Genomic DNA, 19,727 nt, shown 5'->3' on the forward strand with positions numbered 1-19,727 from the left:
ACGCTTGAGAAAAACAGTTGGCAAGGATATAATCAGACAGGAAACAGGAAATGATGTCATTAGGTAACAAACAGGAAGCAATGATTATAACACAATGAGATCTTGCTTTAAGGAAAAAAAATTCCCAACCATCAGAACAGCAAGAGCGGGCAAATTTTGTTCCTTTTCAATCAGCTTTGATTCCACCCCTTCTCCACTACTCCAGAAAGTAGACTTTACATTGTAAAAGTAGCTTGTTTAGTATGGTTGTTAATAAAAGGGAAAACAATTACAAGCCTAGATTAATAATAGTCAGGAATGTGGGGATATTGCTGACAAAAGGAGAGGTGTTCAAGAGCAACAGTTATGACATTTTATTCCATAATATATTTGTTAGCCTGAAAGTGCCATAAGACTCTTTGTTGGTTTGCAGAAATTGCGAGTGAACATTTCTTTGCCAGGTAGGCAAATAGAACTGCATTTCTGGGAAGCTTCCAGGAGTGACTTTCTGCTACCACCATTTCAACAGCAAATTTTTAGCAGCAACAGCAGCAGCAGCAGCGAAGTCGCACTTAAAATACTAATAAAATTTAATAACAAGGACTGTCCATAGAAAATTGGAAATCTTCGTAGTTCTGATATTACCAGAGTTTATGGAGCAGTCCCCAATTATGTTTTGTGTGTGGTGTATGCAATTGTGTTAGAAGCAGAAACAGACTACGTATTATTTTAGAAAACAAACCCCGATCCACACCCTGTAGAGTTTATACTGTAAGAGCAAAAACCAAAACAAAAAGCAGCAGTGCAAGTAGAGGTGGGGATGTGAATAACTTTCTTGGGAAGGTCACCGTGGGAGTCACCAAGGGATGAGGATGTGGGTTTCTTCGATCTGGAGAAGCAAATTTCTAAACACAGAGTGAACATGAAGAGATTCAGAAGTGGAGGGACAGCCCTTCTAAATCCTCTCCATCAATATGCATTGTTAAGGCTATAAAATTGCTGCCAAGAAATCAAAGAATATGGCAAGAGATAGAAATATATTCAAAAGTAAAATCTGACAAGGGCTTTAGGAGGGGGAAAAAACTTCAGAAAACCAATTTCTTTAGGTGCAAAGGAATTAGCAAAGTTTCTGTCATATAACGTTAACTTTAGATATTATACCTACTGGGTGTGGAAAATTACAAAACTTATTACTTCCTTTTATTTATGACCATGTATCACTCACCTGAACAGAAGTTATTACTATACCAAGTAATCCTGTATATTATTCTTTAGCTCCTTCAGAGGAGTCTGTGTGAATAGCTTTTCTACTACTCCTACCACCATTTTAACAGCAAATTCTTGTAATTTTATTTCTTAGGCACTTATTCACTAATTTATCAATCAATGTGTTTTATATTTAAGTAGAATAAGTCTCAGTTATGTTTCTTGATATGATTTTCTGTTTCTCCTTGAGATTCAAGATCCAGGTTTGGGTTTTAGTAGTGTTTGCTTAAGTTGTGAACAGAGTACGCAGCCACTTTTCTATTTGATTGTTTTATGTTTAAGCAGGATTCTGTGTTTGTGTGTATAATCCATGTGTTCAATTAAAAGAAGCATCTGTTAGATTTGTTTCACATTGCCAAGGAAGGGTTGCAAATCAGTAGCATCTGCTCAGCTTTTTGTCAATGGCTTGTTTTTCACACTTTGCTCTACAGGGCGCATGTTTGGGATAGGAGGGAACTCTTTATTTCTGTATTCCACGTTGATTATTGTTTGTCTCAAATGGTAGTCAAGGAGACTGACTAGGATTCTCAACTGATTTCACTAAGAAAAGAATCAAAGGGAAGCACACATGCAGTTTTAAAAAAAGGTAAACAATGTTGCATATCATTAAAAGCAATGGCAGATTAAGACTCCTTGCTTCTTTAAAAAAACTATGATTGTTCTTTGACAACTTCATAAAGGCTCCAGGCATGGACCTTCAAATTATTTTTGAAATATTTTGTTTCAGAAAAATAATGAACTGCAATCCACATACCACCAGAATATCTAGATTTAAGTTGATTTAGTTCCACTGCCTCCGTGGGCTTGTTTCTGAACATTCCAGCAAAATACAGTTGAATGTATTCTCAAAGGCTTTCACAGCCAGGATCCGATGGTTGTTGTAAGTTTTTGGGGCAGTCTGACTGTGTTCTTGAGGTTTTTCTTCCTAATGTTTCGCCAGTCTCTGTGGCTGGCATCTTCAGAGGACAGGAGTGAGAACTCTGCCTGTACTCTGGTCAGAGGCATGAAAGAATAGAGTTCTGACTCTTGTCCTTCTGAAGATGCCGGCCACAGAGACTGGCGAAACATTCAGAAGAAAAACCTCAAGAACACGCCAGACAGCCCAAAAAACCTACAACAACCATTAAAATACGGTTGAGTTCAAATTGACAAATTTAGCATTTGCCTTATTTTCCTTTTTAAAAAAAGAAGTACTGTAAAATATAATATGTTATGTCTTGTTTAAATTGGGAAACATCTGGATATATTATTATATATGATAAGCTGACAATGCTTTTGCCACTCATAATCAGCGGTTTAAATTTAATGGTGATTGAACTAGTAGCAAATACTGTAGACTAAAAAGCGGCCCAGAAACTATAGTACAACAGTAATAGCAGCCATAAAACCCACAGTACTTCTAACTACATAAACAAAGGCACTGCCTTTCTTGGGAGAAGCACTCTCAGGTATTCCAGAATTACACTAATCTAATAGTTAAGGAAATTAAATAAGCCATGGTGACTTGTATGTAATTTCATAACAGCAGACCTCACTATTAGAGTAAGCTTGTTTTGGGATGCTCACCGATACATTAGTATCTCTGATGATAGAACAGAAAGGAGAGAGATCTGCAAAGGCATTTTCAGAGTCTGGAAAGTTACTTCTAAAAAGCAATTAATTACAGCTATAGATCTACCAAAGCCCCTCAAAGTAGTTTATAGTAACTAATTATTTGTGAACAATTACTTCAATGCTTTAGAAACTTTATAGCTTGCTAACAAAGTATAGTTATGGTTATGGCTGGTTATCTCAGTTAGTTAGGTATCTGGCTGCGGAGTCAGAGGATGGGAGTTCCCCACTGTACATCCCAAAAGAGCCAGCCTGTGTGGCCTTGGAGAAGCTGCTTAGTCCCAGGACACCCCCATAAGAAGGGAATGGTAAAGTACTTCTGAGTAGTCTCTACCTAGAAAACCCTGAAAAGGCTCACCATGAGTCAGAACTGCCTTGAGAGCACACAGTTATTATTATTAACCAAGTACGAGATTCTCAATCATTAACCAAGTACAAGTTTCTCAATCTCGTATGAGATTGAGAAATGAGTTCCACAATTTTTTTGTTAGAATGAATGACAGCAACATTTCTATTACTGTCTCTTGGTTTTCTTTATAAGTAAAACATGCATTTTTTATCCTTTGTGTAGTATCTTCTTTAAAAATCTTGGCTCTTTTAAGATTGGAGGGTAATACCTTTAACAGATATATTAGCAACTCAAAAACTACACTGAATTAATTTAGCAAAAATGCTAATATGAACTTTGCTTAAGATTATCAACATGTTTCTATTACTTCAATGCTACATAACCTAAATAAGCTACACATTGTAGAATCATGAAATCAAAGTACTCAAATAAGAAACTACAGTAAACATTGTAGTAGCAGGAAGGTATTTTCATTATTTGGAAAAAAAATAAAATTCAAACTTTGTCATCACATAAAAACATTACATAAGTAATAAACATATTTACACTTCTGTTTTGGACTATAAATATACATTATATACAAAATAATGTTACAAAAACATAGAAATTTCAGTGCTTCTGATTTTTTTAAATTATTGAAATACTAGACTTCAAAATAAACTACAAACAGACACTAGTATAAACCATATTATTGATTTCTGAAGGTCACCTTCATAATGGTCTTGAATGGTCAGACCAGAAGGTTAATAGTGAACATTGCAAGCAAGCTCTTGCTTGTACAATCCAAAGGTCTGTAGATGGACTAGTTCAATGCTAGGATTTACAAGGTCAGGAACATTGCTCTTCCACCATAGAAAGTACAATTGCAGCTTCCTTGAATGAAAATTTACTTCCTCTCTCTGTTTCCGACTCATTCTCTTTCCCACAGTACTTGTTTATCGCTACAAACATCACAGTACTTCCTATTTGAAATGTCTACTATTATTGCTGTGAGTGTCTAAGACAGTCTGGGTGCACTGAGTTTTCCAGTTCAGAAATGCTCCTTTGGACTCAAAAGCATAATTTTACTCTATGAAGGAATGAAAATGCAGGAGAAATCAAGAGATTATTATTTCTCTGCTAGTGTATATCTCTCAATAGTCCCCTTTCTAGCTTAGTCTTTGAGTTAGATACGGACATTAGGAAAAGTGATTGATTATAGGGAGTGGTGGTTGTCCTGCAGGAAGGAGAAAACAGGGCTTACAAACAGTTCTCTATCTGCAAAAAAACACTTTAGGCTTGAAATTACTTAGAATTGAAATGGTGGCACCAAACTTGGATAACTAACACAAAATCCAAGTTCTTCCTATGCATATGAAGTAGAAGAAACACACTTCTCTTCAAGGTGACCAGTAGTGCAAAGGGCAGGAAAGTATCTGATTGATTTTAAACGCATTTATAAGGCTTTCAGTGAACACTGGGATTAAGTTTCTCATAATAAGGAGAAGAAGACAGGATCCTGCTTTTCTTCCATTTAAGTCCATAGATGTTCCTGTGGTCCAGCAATAACAAACAATTCCAACTTACTGCTCTGTTCACTAAAGCATTACCATCATCCACCATTGTACAGATGAAATGTCAGTTCAGTAGCCATCTTTCCTTACTTTGGCTGTGAGCAAAACATGGAAAGGAAAAGTGGATGTAAAACAGAGGAGCTGCTCCTCCCCAATACTGTTGAGTATTGCAGGGAAGGTGAGGAAAGGCAAGTGTGTCTTGATTTGAGATCTCTAATCTCAAACACACTTTAGGCACTTTCAATTAAAAAAATGGTGGTGTCATTTATTCTGTATCCATTTTCTGCATAGAAAATTATGTTTCTTCATTTCTTCTTCTCTCACTATTGTTAAAAGGTTCTGTGAAAATGGCTGGGTGCCTTTTGCACCAGCTGGCACCTTCTAAGGACTGAAGTTCCGGAAAGTCACACAACTGTCCATGAGCAACTGGCAGCAATGTAATTTCAAAGCTTAGTAAGAGACATAATTTCTGTCTCTCTTGTCCCTGTAGTCAGTTACATTCCTCCTATTAGACTTCAGAATAAGGGAATGGGGACAAAGGTCTATTGCATCTTTTAAATTCACAGTCTGTCCAGTTCACCCACATCCGTCTTCTCTTCCTCCTCCTGAGAGCAGCAAATTGCATATCATTAAAAATACAAGTCCAATCCAATTCTGAATTGTAAACAATATAGTAGGAATGTCCACTGTGTGGCATCTCCAAAACTGAGGTGCAGACAAAGCAGTGTTCATCATTATACCTGTTCATAAACAAAGTTTAAAAATGAATGAGAGACAAGAATACAATATTGTTCAGTGTACTTTTAAGATTAAATTAAGGCAAATACCCTAAAGCCAGAGTTTTGACTAATTCCCTCTTCCTGCTCCCTTCCTCTTCCTTCCAGCAGATCCTATGTCATTTTGGAGATTTTCCAAACCACAGGAGCAATGTTTTAGGAAGCAATGGATGCTGCAGTGGGTAGGAAAAACTCAGCAGGCCCTATTCCATGAGCAAAATGCTGTTCATAGAAAGACAAGATCCAAACCAGAGTCTAAATACATCCAAGATTTATCCACAATTTAGAAAAGTTACTTTAAAAACAACCAATAATCATATAACCTCCAAGCCAGTAGTACAGGATATATGGCTACAGAATTCTGGGGCTTTTAGCCACAAAAGTAACTTTTTCCAAGCTCTGGATTTACCTCATTGATTTTTCTGTTTTCTATATTTTCTGTTTGCTGAAAGATCTCAAATAGCAATAACAGTTTATTTTTTTAATTTATATTATTTACATGCCACTTTTCTAACTTAGGGGACATAAGATGGCTCACAACAATTAAAACTATAAAACAATCAACAGTTTTAAATACCATATAAATAATATATTTAAAAACAATTAAGCATATATTAAGATTAAAACTAAGATTAAAAGCAATTTTAAATAGTAAAATCTTTTTAAAATATATAAGTTAATAAACAAAGTATTCCTCAGACACTTAAAAGACTGACTGAAGAGGAAGGTCTTTGCCCGACAATAGAAGGACCAGGGGGAGGGATCAACCTTGCCTCCTTAGGGCAGCCTGGGAGCAGCTACTGAGAAGGCCCTTTCTCATTTCCTCACCAGGCAAGCTTGGGAAGGTGGTGGAATCCAGAAAAATGCCTCCCCAGAAGATCTTAAGAACCAAGAAGGCTCAGATGGCATGATATGATCCTTCAAATTCCCTTTTCTATGTACAATTGGATGTTTAAATTGAAAATGCAAGCAAATGATACCTAAAAGCTTTATACTCCACTTTCTTTTTTATTTTCACCATGAAAGAGGGACATTATATATAAATGACTGTAGAGATGGCATCTGGGTAGGCAATGTACATACCTCTGTGGCTATAACACACTCATTTCGTTCCTCTGTTATCACAAAGACAGACTGATACATAGAATCTCTTGGAGAGCATATTGTTGATATTCTACATTCTGGCTTTTCACTGTAGAAAAAAAGAAATAAATACTTGGTAAAAGGATAGGAGGGCCTGGCGTGCTCTGGTCCATGGGGTCACGAAGAGTCGGACACGACTAAACGACTGAACAAACAAACAAACAAAAAATATTCTGTGTTCATGTATTACATAGTGTAAAATCTTTGACAATAGCTGTGGCTGAAGAAGAACTTATGTCATGTAGATATACAGTATAGAAATGCCAGTTCCTGATATCTTCTAACTTCACCTGTAACCATATCACTAAACAGAGGAGTCCAGGGTAGAATTGTGAATATGTAGGGGGTAGCTTAGTTTCCTCCAATAACATTATATTATTTTGGACCAAGGAAACCTTATGCAATCTGGGACAGATACAAAAAGGGGGAAATCTGCCTTCCTTTCAAAATAATTCAGTCTCAAGGAGCAGGAGGTTGTTTTAGTTAGTTAGTCAGACAGGATCCTAAAATCTGCTTTTACTTTCTTATGTATTTATTAATCACAGTTATTCTCTCTCATTAGAAAACAATGCTCTGCATTTTTATACAATGTTAGTGTCAGAAAACTATCCTTATACAAGGCAGCCTGCTCTCAGATTCCTGGGACCCTGATCAGAATGGTACATTTTTTTCTCTTAGCAGAATAAAGAATTATGAATTGTGCTCCTGCAATGGTATTTACCATGTAGAAGCATACATGCACATTTATTGGAACTGAATGCAAACAGGGATCTTATTGGAGATGGGCATGAACTGCTGCTTCAGTGGTTTGTGCTGGTTTAGTGGTTTGTACTGGTTTGTTCTTCAGCTGAACAGTGTTCAGTGGTTCCCAGCCCCACCTTCTCTGGTGGGTGCCCACTCAGATGCACCATCCCGGCTTCCCACGGGAGGAGTCAGGGCTGGGAACCACTTAATGCCTGTTTGGTCAAAAACCAAACCCACTCGAACTGCGGTACCAGCCATTTTTGCCCATCTCTAGTCATTACCAGGTGTGAAATGCCCTACAACGAACTTGTGCCCAGTAAGCAGGCTCTTTATTTTGGGGCCATATATAAATATATAAATATTTGCCATGTAAACTCACTCTTACGTCTGAGGAAGTGGACTTGATCCACGAAAGCTAACATTAAAATATAACAGTCTTTAAGTTAGCGCAATGTTTCTGTCTTAGTTTTTTATATTTGTTATTTGCTTCTGTTTTTTTTTTTTTTTGCCTGATATACTTGCACAGACGATCACAGCTACTTCTAAAACTGCATTTATTGGTTGTTATCACTTGTCATTCATGTTTATTAACTTTGGGAATAGGCCACTATTAGTCCCACTTTTAAAAAGGGGAATAAGATTGAAAAAAGAGATTCCTAAAACCACTGTTATTCCTTAGCATATTAGGCATCTGAACACAGTAAATGTGCCAAAGACAAATATCTTTAAAACATTCTAAGCAAACTAAGACACAATTGTGAATTATCTTGCTACACTTTATCATTCTTCTTTGTTTCATTCCTGCTCCAAAATATGGAAGACCAATTAAATCTGGTGAGTAAGTGATATATGATTAAATTCTTGAACTCAGGGTGCCTGAAATGAGTCCCTGTGCGATACAAATATCTCAGGGAGAAAGAAGCTTGTAACAACCTTAATCAGACTATGGCATGGCCACAGTATTGAGGCAACTTGTGATCTAGTTTACACCTGGGGTGTGACTCAACCTAACTGGGTCATAATAGGGCTACTCCTATTCTCCTTTATTTTTGGAAGTTTAGTAAAATGGCAAAAACCCAAAGTATATGACTGAGAGACAGAAAAATAAAATGATAGTGCAGTCAGAGTGCTGCAAAGGTACCCTCCTAATCGCACTGGAAAGGGATGTTCTGTCTACCAGGTAGTCATTCTAGTCAAGCCCTCAAAAGCTGAAGACCTACAGCTGAACCAAAGAGGTCCAGCTTGGGCATGGAGCAGGGTTGGACTGGAACACATTTTCCTGTACTTCATATGATTGCTGGGAAACAGATTGAATTAAACAGATCCACAAATGATCCAAATTGCAATCTATTTCCCCATGTGACCCTGAGAACCACAATGAGAGATTGGTGTATAGGATATTTTTAAATAGATACCATATTGCAGCACAGGATTAAAAATGGTTCCCAGATTTGAAAATAGAAGTGTGTTGACAATAAAAATTACTGCATGCTCATATTGTTTCTTTCTTGTCACTTGAAGGCAGATTTTTATCTATCTGCAACCATTTTTGTTGCAACATACAGATTATGCATTGCTAATTATTTTGTCTTGCTTAGTTTGTTATGCTCAGATTCAGTCATTTCTTATTGCTCTAACTGGGAAGGTAAAGTGGAGCCAGAATCTGAATGACAATGATAACCAATTCTTCTCTTTTATTCATGAAAGAAATGATTTAAAGAAGAGAAAAATGTAAAATTCCCAACTGCTATACTTTAAACAGTAACATTCATTTCTGCCATGTACCCTTCTCAGGTTTTTGCACATACATGAAATTCTCTTGTTCACCTTTTTCATCTGTGCAGAAAAATGAGGCTTCATAAGGAAGGATTCATACCTGCGTAACCAGAAGGGCGATTTTTCTCCTATACACTTTTCACTTTTATGGTATTTATCTTCTTGAACTCCTCTTGTCAGCTCTTTCACCAGATTATAATCCAATGCATGGTTTTTTAGTTTGTAGTTTGATTTCTCCAGCACACAGTCTACATCAAGGTCTTTATTTTTATTGGTATTCTTAAGCTGAGAAGCAGGGATGAGATTTTCCTTCTGGAAGTCAGACAAGTTGTTCATGGTTTCTGAATTCCGTTCTGGCTGCCTCTGCATTTGCCGGATAACTATAGCTATCATGCAGCACAATATGAGTAGAGCCACTAGCCCAACGCCCATGGATATAGCCACCCATGGAACTGGTTTAGGAAGTTCTGGCGGTACTAAAAATTCACAATGGCTGCCTGTGAAGCCAGAGGGACAGTGGCAGGCAAAGCTGGTAACATAAAGCGTAATGTAGCAGGTCCCCCCATTCTGGCAGGGCCCAGAAGCACATCCATCTCTAGTTCTTATATCACAATTTCTGCCAGTGAAGCCTGGCAAGCAAGTACATGTATAATCATGTGTAGCCACAAGGTCATGACAAGATCCTCCATTGGAACATGGATTTCTTGAACACTTGCTGATATTTATCTCACATCTCTGTCCAGAGTAGCCAGGGCGGCAAATGCACACATGTTGCTGGCCCAAAACAAAACACTGCCCACCTGAAGAGAAAAAAAATGCATTTAAAAGCTCAGTTATTTAGTAACCATATGTATTGCAAAGACTATAGAAGTGGCACTGTTTCTATGGGAGGAGATAACAGTCTATAATTAAAATCAATAGAACAAGCTGAAGATATAATCTGATACAGAATCATTAAGCAGAGTGTCACGCAATGTACTCTGTGCTACATGTTCTGTGATTACTAGACATGGGGATGAATAAAAAATGGATTGTGATATTCATCTAAAATCACTGATTTGTTAAATATTTGTTTCTTCATATCCGTGGTTCCAGAGACCCCCATGAATATGAAGGGATGAATATTTCCCCATTTTTATTTGTCCTCCATACGGGGAAAAAAGCCATCCTATGGCTTTTCCATTCTGCCTATTGGCCCGCCGATCAGCTAATCGGCAGGCCGATAGGCAGCCACCTAACCCCACAGCCAACCCCCTTCTTCTCCCTGCCTTAACCCCCGCCCGTGCCAACAGCCCTTTACTATAATCGTCACCACCGCTGCCAAGGTCTCTATCAGGCCTCCACAGGCACACCCTATAGAAAGGGAAACTGGCTGCCCTTTGCAAAGATGGCGGCTGTAGCTTCATTTAGGGTAGGGAAGCTGCAGCTGCTATCTTTGCAAAGGGCAGCCTGGATTCCCTTAAGGTAGGCTAAGGCAGTGGTTCTTAACCTTTGTTACTCAGATGCTTTTGAACTGCAACTCCCAGAAACCCCAGTCAGCACAGCGGGTGGTGAAGGCTTCTGGGAGTTGCAGTCCAAAACTCCTGAGTAACCCAAGGTTAAGAACCAGTGGGCTAAGGGAATCCAGGCTGCTCTTTGCAAATATGGCGGTTGCGGCTTCCTTACCTAAATGAAGCCGCAGCCGCCATCTTTGCAAAGGGCAGCCAGTTTCCCTTTCTACATGCTGTGGCTGCAGAGGCCTGATAGAGAAATTGGCAATGGTGGCAATGATTATGGTAAGGGGGTGTCAGCGGGGGGGCGGTGTCAGCAGGGGGGAGGGGGCAGGGTGTATTTTTTTTTAGTAACCGCCACGAGTTGATGAATAAATTCATTATTTGTTGGTTCATGGGGGCAACTTTGTGCTTCGTGAGTTGTCCCCATCTCTAGCCGAGTACCCAAGAAAAACACAGGTGCAAGAAGTCGAGGAATGGTTTAAACAATTAAAAGTATAGTAAAAGGCAGAAAGCTTAATGACCCCAGTTTCTGAAACTGATTTATAAAACTAAGAAGAAGTATTTGATTGGACTATTTCCTCCCCCAAATGTAGATGCATTACTTTTCAAACAAATATGTTAGTGTTATTCTAAAAAGCAATTCTAAAGAGCAATTCATTGACATTAAATATCTACTTTTAAAAATTTAATAGATAGAATCTACTTGCATAAGCATATCGTCCTGTGTCCATCACATAAATTTCAGCAACAAATTTCCCTAGCTGAGAAGTTAGTATTTGCATTTATTGTCATGTGCCAAGTCATGTGAGTACAACTGCCAAATTCTAACTAGCTGCAATTCACCACTGAAATGTACCAATGGATGTATGCTGGAAGGTATAAGTATTAGAACCTTGGCCAACATATCCCACTACTTTTTAAAATACTTCAATGTGTTTATTTTGTATGAATTAAAGCTAGAAATTTTTTCCAAAACCTCTCCAAAGATGTTAAAGTAACAATTAATGTTATTAAGAACATTAGTATTATTGACTGAAATCTTGTTGGTAATTTATACATGCATAAGTGAAATCATGTAAGTTGCAGTGGGAAGTGGAGCTAATTAATGAGATGCCAATTGCCTTCGTGGCTGCATGCTTGTTGTACATCCAGACATAGGATCAGAAATGCAACCAGCACCTCGTTCATTAGTGGCAGTTCACAATAGCAACTTACACAATTTCATTAATAGATGCATAAATCTTCAATAGGATCCTGGGCAATATCATTATAATGTTTAAAGAGATAATGTTGACACCTGTTGCTAAAAAAAAGGTAACAACATTACATGTAGCAAGTTACTTCCAAGCTCTGCTCCTTACCCCTTGCATGCCAGACTCAGACCCATTATTCAATTCACTGTCTGACCCAGTGTAAACTGACACTAAACATTTCAAATGGGACAGGAACTTCTGATTTAAAGAAAACAGGATTAAGGTAATGAAGCTGCTATGTGAAGAGAGAAAGGGTAAGGCTTTATGGTTCTAAAATTTAGCAAGCCAGGATTGCTATTTTTGAAAAGATCCAAAAGCAGTAAAACTTTAGAAGCAATCACTGTGAGTACTATGAATTAAGAAACTGAATCCAAAATCCAACATTGATCCAGCATAGAAATCAATGAGATATACCCACAGAACACTTACTATTTTCTTGTTTCTCTATAAAATATATGACCTATTTAAAATATATACAGTATTTAAAATATATGACCTTTACAAAAATAATTCCAAAGTGATGAGAGATTACCCCATCTCAATGAAATACATACCGTAAATAAAACAATAAAAGCATTTGAAAGGTCATACATAATAGCACTTTAAAAAGTGCAGCAAAGTGCAGATTCAACCAAAATCTTAGGTCTATAAATAAACTTTCAGTTGATGATTGTAAAATTCAGAGCAAGCCATCGTATCTTATCTGGACAGGTATACATGGGAGAAGGGAGATCAAGAAAGACTCACAAAATCAGATTAATGTTGCTTGGATTATTATTGTTAATTGATGAAATCCTTATTTTGAAAGGACCTACCATTAGCACACGGGTTCTTGGTACATCTGTCTTCCTTTTTTTCACAGTTGGATCCTGTAAAACCCATAGGGCAAAGGCAAGCATAGGTGGCTCCTTTCTCTCTTTCCAGGCATGTGCCACCATTGAAACATGGAGAGTCAACACACGTCAAGGCACTGTGCTCACAGTTAACACCATCATATCCGGGAGGGCAGGTACATTTGTAGTCTTCCCCCAGATCCTAAAAAAAAAAAAAAAGGGGGGGGGGAAGACATTTCAGATGGAGTTATAAAACTACATTTGCTTTTAGGCATGTTCTCTGAGTGAAATGAATTTAACATATGAATGCAAAAGAAATATCAAAGGAAAGGAATAATGTAAATCCCATTGATTTCAGTGATCTACTTTGACTATGAATACATCTGGACAGAATCCAATTATTAGAAGGCCTTACAAGTGGGGAAACTAAACAAATACCACAAAATTGAATGAGAATACTCACAAACTGTATTCATACCAGCAACACATTTCTGATCTATACTGAAAACAGCACTAAAATACCTTACACTTATTCTATACTTGATAAGTTCAAACATATTTAATAGCAAGCATGACAGCAAGAGAGTGAACCACTGTACAGTACTGAAGATGGAAAGGAAAGGAGAGGAGACATCAGAGTTGTTAGCTAGAAAGAGGAAGAGTACAAGATAAGTGACAAGACAGAAAGATTCATATATAGCACATTTAACTTCTCCAGGACCAAACTCCAATTTTAAAATTGATCCTTGCCTTGCTTTGCAGCTGTTGTCAGGGAATCAATTAGTTGCAATTTTGCCAGGTCTGTTGTATATGTGTGCAGTTGCCATGGCAGCTTCAACAGTGCCCTATGCCACAGCACATATATTACCATCTTTGCACTGGCTGTATCCACACAGTTCTAAAAACCAATTAAGCCAGAGTGCCTCTTCTCTATCTGCAATGTGCAGGAAGAATGTACAAGATGTTATCTACCACTAAGTCATTATTTCTTAGTTTAACCTTCCAGATACACTTGTTGTGAATATAAGTAAAATAATCTCATGCATTCAGCCCTCAGCACTTTGGAAGAATGCAGGATAATTAAAATGTTTTGGAAAACTGCATTGTTTCTCTTTTCACAAATCAGATTCTTGTACAGAATTATCCCTTACCGTGCAACTGCCTCCATTTTTGCAGGGGTTACTATCACATTCACTGATATTCCGTTCACAGTCAACGCCTGTAAAACCCTCTTTGCAGGAACATGTATAACTTCCCTGGCCTGTGTTCATGCAAGTGGCTCCATTTTTGCAGGGTCTGTGATGGGTACAGTAGTTCAGATCTACATAATAGAAGAGAGAAACTTTTAGTCAATGAAATGTTTATGTTTTAACAAATAATAGCACTAGTGATAGCAAAACATAATGCTGTTTATTTGAAAGAATACCACCAAATCCCACATGAGCTTCAGACACATTCTTAGGAAATAAAAGTACAAGTTGTTGCAGAGTAGAACTTTGTCTTGAAGTATAACCACCTGCCTTGAAAAACTGGAAAAGAGAGGGATGGTACAGATCATCGGGGGGGGGGGGGCTGTAATCCATTTGGAGAGCACCCAGGGGTTTGAGAAGAGACAAGGTTGCTAAGAAATGAGGGAGGTGTTTTGCTTGCTGTGTAGAAGGGGTACTTGCTGTTTTGTTGTTATGTTTTATACATGCTAGATCTTTTGTTTATTTCTTGACAAAGTGTAGTGTGGATTTTGCATGGGACAATGTATATGTGTTTTACCTGGAGTGGAGATACGTGAAAATGGATGGTTCTTTATCATTAGTTTGCCTTCTGTGGTGTGGTTATTTTGTTGTGTTTTTTGGGGCAAATGTGTGATTTGATATTTGAAACACAGTTCCACCTCTGCCTTGTACTTGAATTTCTGTGTAAACTATCTTTCCTTCAGCCTTACCAATATAACGTCTGGGAAACGGGTATTTTGTGCCCCCCCACACTCACCACTGCAGACATAACATGAATAGACAGGCATGCAGTCACTGCCCCCACCCTCAATGAGAACCCCAGGTGGCTCTTCCTTTTTTCCTAGGATCACAGCTTAATATATTAAAGGGACAAGGAATGAGATAGTCTCATGGGTTTATAATAGTTTTTAATGTAATCCCCATAAGTAAGGTAGGATGGCAAGGTATAATGCATTTAATAAAAGAACACCAATGTGCCATCACATTAAAATTAAAGTATTATTGTCCTAAGCATATCAATTAACCTTTCTTAACTATATCAACTAACCTTGATCACAGAAGAGGCCTCCCCAGCCTTCATCACATATGCACTTGCCTGGTTTGGTACAAGTCCCATGGCGACAACCCACATGAGGAATACATTCATCACAATAACGTCCTCTCCAACCACTACGGCAGCTAGGAAGAAATTAATTGAAATATGGAAAGAACTATCAGAAGACTTGGGGCCTGCTGAATTTAAAAGAATTCCACCAATGATGACAATAAAATGCAGAAAATGAAAGCAGAAGAGAAGTTTTGCTGCACTAACTGCAATGTAATATAATGACTACTTACATGCACTCTCCTGGATTTCTGCAAAAACCACTTTTCTCTGAACATCCAGCTAGACAAATAGCTGTTTAAAACAAAAACAAAACTGGTATTCAAAACTTTGTCCAAAAAGGAATCAAATGCATTTCAAAACATTGTTTATCACATTTGCTTCTTGCCCTTCCTTCACATACTCAAGACAATATTTCCACCCACCCATCATTTTACCTTCATGGCAATCCTGAGAGGTGGTGAGTGGGTTAGTTTAAACAAAGACTGAACAAACCAGAAGTCACTCGTGTCTAAGAGAACTCTTTATATTTTTGACAAGAAAGAAAGTACATTCTGTTCGAAAGTTTTTCATATGTTTTTGTCAGAATGATGTAAATCAATGTAAAGTATGCAGATCCTTCTGTTTTGCATTAAATTACATAAACTATATGCAAGATTGTGACTCCAACATTTTTAAAAAGGTAAACAGAAGGAAAACTAAAGCACCAACATTGCTTGCAAATACTGTTTTCCTGTAGACCAAGATTTTGTTTTGTTTTCACAACAAATATAGATCTGGTTTACTAAAACCAAGGAGAACATGGCTATAATTTTTAAAAATGCTGTTGCTGTACCACCTCGTTTTATCAGTTTTCATAATAACAAAAAGTATATACACACAGCTTTGAGCAATGATGCAACTCTAATCCACCTAACAAATGTACTCAAACTCATAGTTTAAAATTGTTATCATAAATACAATAGTTCTAAGAAGCTGTTTTTGACTGGAAGCATTTAGAGATGTAATGCCATCTAATTAGACCTGAAAATCCTTCTATCTCTTCTAGAAGGATTTCTACTAACGGTAATTAATGTATTAACCTGAAACCCAGAAAGCAACTTTCCCAACATCTAATCTGCAGCTACAGTGAACAGTAGCATTTATGGTTAAAACAAAAGATAATTTTGAGAAACACTGGTGCAGAGCCCATGAGATTGCCAAAGACCTTGTGAATACAGCAAATGAACCCAAACCAGGTGACACAAACTGTTAAGAACTGTTAGGCCAGTGTCTTCTATAAACTGATCTCTGACACATGAACAGTTTTTGTGGTTTTTTCCATTTTAATGAATGAAACACTCAAGGCTATGTATTATAGCACATTTTCCCCATCATGTACAAAACATTTTATCTACTGCATGTATCTTTAAAGGTAATGTATCAAGGAGATAGGCTTCACTCTAGGTTCTTGCTATGTACAGGAATATGAATTTCGTTGTATGGTATACTATGTATATACTTACAATGACAATAAATTATATTATTATTATTATTATATCTGAAGTGCCATGCAAAATCATATCAAAGCCTGTCATATCAGGCATTTTGCTTGCAACAGCTAATCAGATGGCCCTGTAGGAAACTCATAAGCAGGACATAAGCACCATAGCATTGTCACAGTCACACAAACTGCATGTGGCATGAGGTGAATACGTAATGATGAATATGTGTTGATTTATGTTGTTCTGCAGATAGGAAACTAGAACTATATTTGACCAGTACTTGCTGCTGCAGAGATGTAACATAAAGAGACAACATCACATTAGCATGCAATATGGTATACACAAGACGCTAGATTGACTAGAACTTCTTGGCTTATCTCTGCTGCAGCAGTTTGGAACCATGGAGCTGTCCTTCATTCTTTAATGGGTTTTTACCAGGAAATGGTGATGCAGAGAGGCATAAAATGTGAATCAACTACCCAACAGGGAGGTTGATGCTACTTATGCTGCTTCGGGCAGACTACGGCAGTTAATTCCCCCAGCTTTTAATTTTTTTCAAGAAGGGTCCATAATTTCGTTTGTGCAACTGAACATGTACAGTGGTGCCTCGCTAGACAGTTACCCCGCATGACAGTTTTTTCGCTAGACATTGACTTTTTGCGATCGCTATAGTGATTCGCAAAACAGTGATTCCTATGGGGGAATTTCGCTGGACAATGTTTGGTCCCTGCTTCGCAAACCGATTTTCGTTAGATGACGATTTTGACAGCTCCCTCCGCGCTCACATAACAGGTGTTTTCGGGACCTAAGCTTCGCAAATCAGCGATTTAAACAGCTGATTGGTGGTTCGCAAAGCGGCTTTCCTATGGCCAATCTTCTCTAGACAACGATGATTCTTCCCCATTGGAACGCATTAAACAGGTTTCAATGCATTCCAATGGGGAAATGCTTTTCACTAGACAATTTCGCTAAACAGCCATTTCAGTGGAACGGATTATCATCGTCTAGCGAGGCACCACTGTATTTGAGAAAAGTAAGAAAGAAGCTGGGACATGGTGGCGCTGTAGGTTAAACCGCAAAAGCCTCTGTGCTACAAGGTTGGAAGACCAGCAGTCATAAGATCAAATCCACGCAACAGAGTGAGCTCCTGTCGCTTGTCCCAGCTTCTGCCAACCTAGCAGTTTGAAATGCGAATAGATAAATAGGTACCACTTTGGTGGGAAGGTCACAGTGTTCCGTGTCTAGTCATGATGACCATGGAAACTGTCTACAGACAAACACTGGCTCTACCGCTTTGAGATGGGGATGAGCGCTGCATCCTAGAGTCGGATATGACTGGACGAAATGTCAAGGGGAACCTTTATCTTTAAGAAAGAAGCAACCTATCATTGGGCAGTGGTTTTTTGGACCAGTCTACTAAAAAAAACCCACAACGGATTTCTTTTGTAAAAATAAAGGCTGAGGATGACTGACAGGGGTGAAAAGTTCATGAAGCTTTGAGAAGGCCTATTTTGAGCCTAGTTGAGATAAACTTTCCATTGAGCAGAGTTTCCTCACATGTAGGTACCACTGGGAGTCGCCCACCACCCCCCAGGCAGCGCTCCTCCTGAAGGGACAGGAAGAAAGGCATTCGTGCCAAGGGGGCCACGTCTAGTTTCTCAGCTGAACATGAGGGTTCAACAGTCTGTGCCTCACTGAATATAACTTCTGGTCCGGCATACGGCAGGGTAGGAAAAAGATTAAAGAATTTGTTCACACACTTTCTAGCATGTAGCCCAACCAACTCCTTTCACGGTCAGGCAGCGCCTCCAACCCGTCCCCTAAAGCCTCGCGCACGCGCGGTGCCGCTGCGACCTCGGCCGCGCGACCCTCTCGCAGACGCCGCTTCGTATTTTTATCTGCATCGGCCAACGGACGCCCTTTGTTTGCGGTTAAAAGGCCTGGGGGACGACAGGGGGCGCTGTCTGCCTTGCCTTGCCCTTGTGGCTGATTTCTTTCCGGTCGCCGCCAGGCGTTTCCCGCTCTCCGTTCACTCTGAGGGGATTGGCGGGCAGGAGAGAAGAAGGTCACTCACCTTCGGTGCAGTAGTTCCCCGTCCAGCCGGGCATACAAGCGACGCTGCCGTCCGACTCACAGATGTAATGCCCGAAGTGGTCGTCACGGCCCCTGCAAAGGCGGGAACAGTTGTCGCCGTAGTAGTGCTCGTTACACACTACTCGGTAGGAGTAGCGCAGCTTGGCCCGCTCGTTGCTCTGCTCGTCCTGGAACCAGTCTTCGCCCACCGCCAGCGAGCGCTGGATGGCCATTTGGCTGATGAGCCAGTCCTGGGGTGGGGTTTGGGAACCTGCCACAGGAGGGAGGGAAGACAGGACCTTGGGGTTAGGACTGAGGAAGCTTCTCTTCCCCTGAATTGGCTGCGTCTCGACCTTCCCCTCACAGAGGAACCAAATCCCTTCCCACTGCTCCTGAGTGCAGACCGTGGCGTCTGGCCACACAGTGCCCTAAACAATAATCCCAACCTTTCTTTAGTTTGTGTCAGCCCCGTCCACAGAATCTGGAATCTATGAAGGAATCCGAAAGAAAATGCCTCTGGGCCTAAGCAGAAAGCTACTCGGTCTTGGTGGCCACAGCCCTGAGAGGCTTGTGAAAAGCCACTGTGCTCCAAAGCTGATGACTTCCAGGCTGGAGTCTAAACTTCTCTGTTTTTCAAAATGAAGCACGTGTGTTCTCCAAAGACTTTTTATATACTGCTAGGCGCCACCATCTCCCGCAGTTTCCTAGTTTCAGTTCTACATGTGCTCTTTTCCAGGCTTATTACTGCATCCCTTTTCCACACCAGTTCCCACATAACGATGGCATATGCACTTTCCCACAGTGGCCTCCACATCCTCAAAGACTGGTTGCTGCCTTCCTTCCCCCCACCTCTTTATTTTGGGGGCCTGCTGGAGTGTCTGTGTTTAACAATTTAAGAGGCAAAAATTCAACGTGGATCCCCTTGTATAAGCTACAGGGGCCCTATGAAAAACTAGCAACTTACAGACTGATAACCCTAAATATCATTGCTCAGGTTAACATGGCTACCTGTTCTACAACTGCTTGGCTGCTTATTCGACAAGTCTGCTGGGCACCCAAC

General features: G+C 39.3%; 1 protein-coding gene across 1 annotated transcript in view; it reads right to left on the reverse strand.

Moving 5' to 3' along the window:
• Positions 1–3,659: 3,659 nt before the first annotated feature.
• DLL4 (delta like canonical Notch ligand 4) overlaps positions 3,660–19,727 on the reverse strand; it is a 28,083-nt gene continuing 12,015 nt past the window's right edge. Inside the window, exons 4-11 of the mRNA XM_020793782.3 lie at positions 18,669–18,938; positions 15,344–15,404; positions 15,054–15,184; positions 13,928–14,097; positions 12,759–12,978; positions 9,298–9,997; positions 6,618–6,726; positions 3,660–5,498 (exon numbers count right to left, since the gene is read on the reverse strand). Of these exons, the coding sequence (XP_020649441.3) occupies positions 5,493–5,498; positions 6,618–6,726; positions 9,298–9,997; positions 12,759–12,978; positions 13,928–14,097; positions 15,054–15,184; positions 15,344–15,404; positions 18,669–18,938 (1,667 nt within the window). The 3' untranslated portion in view covers positions 3,660–5,492. The remainder of the gene's footprint in view (positions 5,499–6,617; positions 6,727–9,297; positions 9,998–12,758; positions 12,979–13,927; positions 14,098–15,053; positions 15,185–15,343; positions 15,405–18,668; positions 18,939–19,727) is intronic.

The sequence above is a fragment of the Pogona vitticeps genome, chromosome 1 (assembly GCF_051106095.1).
Source record: "Pogona vitticeps strain Pit_001003342236 chromosome 1, PviZW2.1, whole genome shotgun sequence".
NCBI classification, from domain to species: domain Eukaryota; kingdom Metazoa; phylum Chordata; class Lepidosauria; order Squamata; family Agamidae; genus Pogona; species Pogona vitticeps.